The 5,947-nt window shown below is 36.9% G+C and overlaps 1 protein-coding gene across 5 annotated transcripts; it reads left to right on the forward strand.

Moving 5' to 3' along the window:
* Positions 1-281: 281 nt before the first annotated feature.
* LOC135146724 (cyclin-dependent kinase B2-1-like) lies at positions 282-2,340 on the forward strand. Of its 5 annotated transcripts, none has more exons than XR_010286276.1 (4): positions 282-456; positions 577-1,140; positions 1,367-1,414; positions 1,742-2,340. XR_010286276.1 is itself a non-coding variant. In XM_064082720.1 (4 exons), the coding sequence occupies exons 1-4, from the start codon at positions 341-343 to the stop codon at positions 1,838-1,840; spliced, it is 405 nt and encodes a 134-aa protein (XP_063938790.1). In that variant the 5' UTR covers positions 282-340; the 3' UTR covers positions 1,841-2,340. The 5 variants fall into 5 exon arrangements, 2 of the variants coding, with proteins under 2 accessions (XP_063938790.1, XP_063938789.1); XR_010286277.1 differs by having other exon boundaries at positions 2,027-2,340; XM_064082720.1 differs by having other exon boundaries at positions 577-718.
* Positions 2,341-5,947: the final 3,607 nt, after the last annotated feature.

Consider the following 5,947-nt stretch of genomic DNA (forward strand, 5'->3'; position numbering starts at 1 on the left):
TTATTTTACAAAATGAATCAAACTTAAAAAATATTCGATTTTATTTTTTTAAATTTAAAAGTTTACTATTAGAGCAAAACTCTAAAAATTATGACATTTTTATAAATTTAATATGTTTATATTAACTTTATAGTTAATTTTTTTAATAGAAAATTTAATATTATAAAATAACAATAAATGAGCCACTTTGTGAAAATATTTGCAGCCGCGCGCGGGGATTTTACCGCTCTGTGTTTGAACAAAAATTAACCAAGGCCCAATAAACAAACATTTAACATAGTCATGTACATACACCCAAGCTTAAAACACACGCACTCTCTCCTACATAATAGTTTCTGCAATGGATGCTTTCGAAAAGCTCGAAAAGGTCGGGGAAGGAGCCTACGACAAAGTGTACATAGCGAGAGAGAAAAGCTGTTGGGTATGCTCTGTCGCGATGCCCATATCGTCGATCAAGTAAATTTTTTTAACCAATCTATTGGCTAGTGTTTTAATTCAATTAGGGTTTTAATTGGGTTTTGTTGATTTCATTTTGGGTTTTTGTTGTTGTTGTACATGTTGTTTATGATTTAATAGGCTGATGGATGTGAAACAAGGGATTAGTAAGACGAGGGATATGGTTTTGTACTTGGTGTTTGAGTACATGGACACTGATTTGAAGAAGTTCATTCGGTCTTTTCGTCAAACAAGAGAGAACATTCATTTGCCCACTGTTAAGGTATCTTCAATTCGATTGGTTTTTTTACATGGGTTTTATTTGAAATGTTTCTCTGATTGGTTTTTCGGGGGTTTTGAATTTTTTTGTTTTTTGATTGAAATATTTTCTGATTGTTTTTTTTTAATTATTGATGTAGACCTTGATGTATAAACTTTGTAAAGGGGTTGCCTTCTGTCACGGTCATGGTGTGTTGGACAAGTGTAACTAATCGTTGTTATTGCCATTCCTTTGATGTGTTATTCTGTATTGTTTAATTTTTGGGATTTTATGCTTATGATTATTTATGTATGTAATTTAGAGACTTGAAGCCTCATAATCTTTCGATGGACCCGAAGAATAGCATGTGATCATCCTATTATTGAGGCATCGATACTCCTACACCTGCTTCTGCCTGTGAAGCCTCAAAAGAAGAAGTTACTCAGGTTGTCAAGCAATTACCCTATTCCTACACTTGCTTCTGCCTTTGATGGCCTTTTACATATGAATTAGTAACTATATATTATTAAAATTATGTTACTGTCTTATTATATAAACGAGGCTATGCTTATTATATATACAAGACTGAAATTTTCAGAACATATAATTCGATATGCTTATACCTCAGATATGATTCAATAAAAGTTAATGTATGTCTTATAATATATACAGGGCTATGATGACATTCCCAAGAAGATACAAGATGCTGATGTTAAGAAGGTAACATCTAATTTTCCCAGTTTCTCTCTCAGCACAGTCTGAGAACTCAAGCAGATTCTAACTGGTTTAATATTCATCTTCATCTCATCATGAAGTCATTGCTTGCAGTTAAGTATTACATTCCCTCTTTTGGTAACAAGTCTGCCTTGATGAGATTACCATTGGACATTTATACATTTCTTGTTGTTTCTTGTCAGATGTGTTATTTAGATTGGCATTTTCTTATCACTGGTATCACGTGGCCCAAGCTTTAAATCATCTGGCCTCAATCTTGTAGTCTTACCTTGATAGTTTTTGACCCCGTCTCACATTTATAATCTATGCTAGGTTTCCTTTCTCATAAAAGTAATTAATGTTCCCATGCACGGTTTACCAAGAGCTGTTGATATCCAGTCCTGTTGCAAAGGATCCAGCAATGAAGGTTAATTGGAACTTAGATGGAGCGTTCTTTGTCAAGACTCGTAAGCGAAAGGCAGATTGCAAGTACAAGACCGATGGAAAAGTTAACAAGTTCATAATCATGAGTATTCTATAATTTAGTTGATCACATGCCAAGCTTATACAACTTCATGCATATCTATTTTTTGACGTGGTTGTGCATTTATTTTGTAGGACAAAATTGAAAAGTCATGGGTAGTAATTTATGAGGACCAACTGAAGATGTTCATGGCCTGCTATTACAAGGATGATCACATGTTATTAGAGGTCGATGTGAAGTAGGAGTATCGCTTTAGAACTAGCTAAGGGTTGCTTGCTAATGTTGGATGATAGTTAAACTGTTCTTCTAGAAGCAGGTGTAGTTAAGTTAAGGGTGTAGGGTAATGCTGGTGTAAATTGCTTGGCTTGGTACTGAATGGTTTGTATTTGAATGTTGTGCAAACAAATTTGTATTTAACATTATGGGCAATCCAATTTACAAGCATTTACTGTCAGTTTCTTAGAAAAGTGTTTAGTAGATATAAGAATGGCGCAGTATCTATGCTTAAAAGTCTTGCAAAAACTAATGGGGCCCACATGTGGGGCCCACCAATGAGGCCCACATGTGGGGCCCATATTTCAGAGAATTCCAGACTTTATTGCAACACTACTGAATGTTGTTATAGGTGAAACGAAGTGATGCCTTGAGTAAATATTGCAACCACAATCATAGTGTTGCAAAAGTGTTGCTACATGTCACTACGGCAGCGGTGCTGAAGGCAACACCAAAAAAGTGTTGTTGTTTCCCTTTTCAGGGTTACGGCAACATTTTTTTAGCTTTTTCCAACATTTTTTTGGCGTTGCGTAAGTACATCTATGGTGTAGTGGTAAAAATGTCAGCGAGCTGATACTCTGTAGGAACATACACAAGACTGATCTTTCCTTTGGCCACATTATCCCGCAAGTAATGATGTCGAACGTCGATATGCTTTGTGCGAGAGTGAAGAACCGGATTTTCTGAGATATTTATTGTGCTAGTGTTGTCACAATAAATTGGAACTTTGTCACATTTGATTCCAAAATCCTTGAGAGTCTGCACCATCCAAAGTATTTGAGAACAACAGCTCCCCGCAGCTAGATATTCACCTTCAGTTGTAGAGAGCGCTACGGATGTTTGCTTCTTGCTTTGCCAACATACCAAGCTAGAACCAAGAAAATTACAAACACCACTAGTGCTTTTTCTATCCGTTTGAGAACCAGCATAGTCTGCATCACTATACCCCACGAGATCAAATGTATTTGAAATAGGATGGAAAAGTCCAAGATTAATAGTACCACTTAAGTATCGAAAGATCCTCTTAATAGCATTTAAGTGAGACTCCTTTGGATTAGCTTGAAACCGTGCACAAACACATACACTATACATGATATCAGGCCTAGAGGCTGTTAGATATAATAAAGATCCAATCATACCTCGATATCGTGTTATATCAACACTTTTACCTGATTCATCTGAAAACAGCTTGCTGGTTTGAGACATTGGAGTGGGTTTTGACTTGACATTTTCAAATCCAAATCTCTTCAGCAACTCTTTCACATACTTTCCTTGGTGCACATAGATACCATCAGAAGTTTGCTTGATTTGAAGACCCAAGAAATAGTTGAGCTCACCCATCATGCTCATGTCAAATTCACTATGCATACACTTCGAAAACCACTCACAAAGTTCATTATTAGTAGACCCAAAGATAATATCATCAACATAAACTTGGACTACTAGGATTTCACCATTAAGAGATTTTGTAAATAGAGTAGGATCAATCTTGCCTCGTACAAAACCATTCTTAATTAAGAACTTACTGAGCCTCTTGTACCATGATCTAGGAGCTTGTTTCAATCCATAAAGAGCTTTCTTCAACTTGTAGACGTAGTCTGGATATTGTTCATGTTCAAAACCAGGCGGCTGTTTTACATAAACTTCCTCTTCCAGCAGGCCGTTTAGGAAAGCACTCTTCACATCCATCTGAAACAGCTTGATCTTTTTGTAGCATGCATAAGCCAAGAGCATTCTGATTGATTCCAAGCGAGCAACCGGAGCATATATTTGATCAAAATCGATTCCTTCTTGCTGGTTGTATCCTTGAGCCACAAGCTTTGCTTTGTTGCGAGTGATAGTACCTTCTTTATCAAGCTTGTTCTTGAATACCCATCTAGTACCAACAACTGATGCATTCTCTAGACGCTTTACCAATTCCCAAACATCACATCTTTCAAATTGGTTGAGTTCTTCTTGCATAGCCATGATCCAATTTTCATCTTTGAGAGCTTCTTGAACAGATTTTGATTCTTCTTGAGCTAGAAAAGCAGCATAGGCACAAAAGTTTGCTTTTCCTTTTCTTGTCTTGATTCCTTCTGATATGTCACCAATCACCAACTCGGGAGGATGATTCTTCACTGTCCTTGTAGCTTTGGGCAGAGTTTTTTGAGATATTTCTTCATGAGATGTTCGAACCCGCTTTGTAGGAGGTACATCATCATCATAGGATCCATCAAGCTTCATTTGAGATAGAATGTTGTAGAGATTCCTGACTGTAGAGGAGAGTCCAGCTTGCTGAGATTCTGTTCCACCTTGCTGAGATGAAGATCCAGCTTGTTGAGATGTCATTCCAGTAGGCTGAGATGATGTTCCAGCTTGCTGTGATGGAGTGACAGTCTGTGAAGATGGAGTTTCAGCTTGCTTAGATTCTGGAGTAGCAGCTTCCTCTGATTTCTTCTCATCAGATTGAGGTGAAGCATTTGGATCAATACCTGCATCATCTTCTTCATCTCTTGGCAGATCATTGTTAGGTTCTTTGAAGACAATATCAATAGATTCTTCAACAGTATGTTTATCTAAATTATAATATCTATATGCACGACTAGTTGAAGAATAACCAAGAAAGATAGCTTCAAAAGATTTAGCATCAAATTTACCAACTCTATCAATCTTTTTAAGAACAAAACATTTAGAACCAAAAACTTTAAAGTACCCGATATTAGGAGTCTTGTTTCTCAGCAACTCATATGGAGTCTTGTTCAAGATAGGCCTAATGATCACCCTGTTCAGAACATAGCAGGCTGTATTGACTGCTTCTGCCCAGAAACTTCTTGGCAGCTTGCTTTCTTGCAATAACGTCCTTGCTGTTTCCTGAAGTGACCTGTTTTTGCGCTCTACGACTCCATTTTGTTGAGGTGTCCTTGGAGCTAAGAATTGGTGAGTGATTCCTCTTTCTTCACAGTATGTAACGAAGTCCTTTTGGAATTCACCTCCATGATCACTCCTTATACCTATAAGCTTGGTTTTCAACTTATTCTCAAGATGTTTGATTAGAATTTCAAATTCTTCAAATGCACAATCTTTAGTACGAAGAAATAAAGTCCATGAATATCGAGAATAATCATCAACAACAACCAAACAATATTGCTTACCTCCAATGCTTTTATAAGCCTCAGGACCAAACAAGTCTAAGTGTAAGAGTTCTAGAGGTTGAGAAGTTGATACCATATTCTTAGCCTTATGAGTGCTTCGAATTTGCTTGCCTAGCTGACATGCTGAACACACTTCGGTCTTGGCATACTTTAATTTGGGCAGACCCCTCACTAGCTCCTTGCTTGACAACTTCTTAAGCAAGTCCATGTGAGCATGACCCAATCTTCTATGCCAAATGGTTGGATCAGCATCCACAGCAGCTAAACAGCGGGCTGTTTTCTGCAACTCAAAATCTAAGATATATATATATTTCCTTTCCTTCTAGCAACTAGAGGAATCTGGTTAGTACCAACAGTAATAACACATTTATCCTTAGAGAATTCAACTTTATGACCATCATCATGCAATTGACTTACACTAAGCAAATTATATTTTAAGCCTTTAACAAATCTAACATTAGAAATAGAGGCAGTGTCATTACCTACTTTACCTTTACCTAGAATAGGGAGAGTCTTACTATCACCAATAGTTACTCCTCCTCCTCTTTTCAACTTAAGACTCTTAAACTGAGTTTTGTCTCCACACATATGCCTTGTACAGCCACTATCAATGATCCATTGTGTAGACTTGATCTTAGCAGCAATACA

Source organism: Daucus carota, chromosome 8, assembly GCF_001625215.2.
Source record: "Daucus carota subsp. sativus chromosome 8, DH1 v3.0, whole genome shotgun sequence".
NCBI classification, from domain to species: domain Eukaryota; kingdom Viridiplantae; phylum Streptophyta; class Magnoliopsida; order Apiales; family Apiaceae; genus Daucus; species Daucus carota.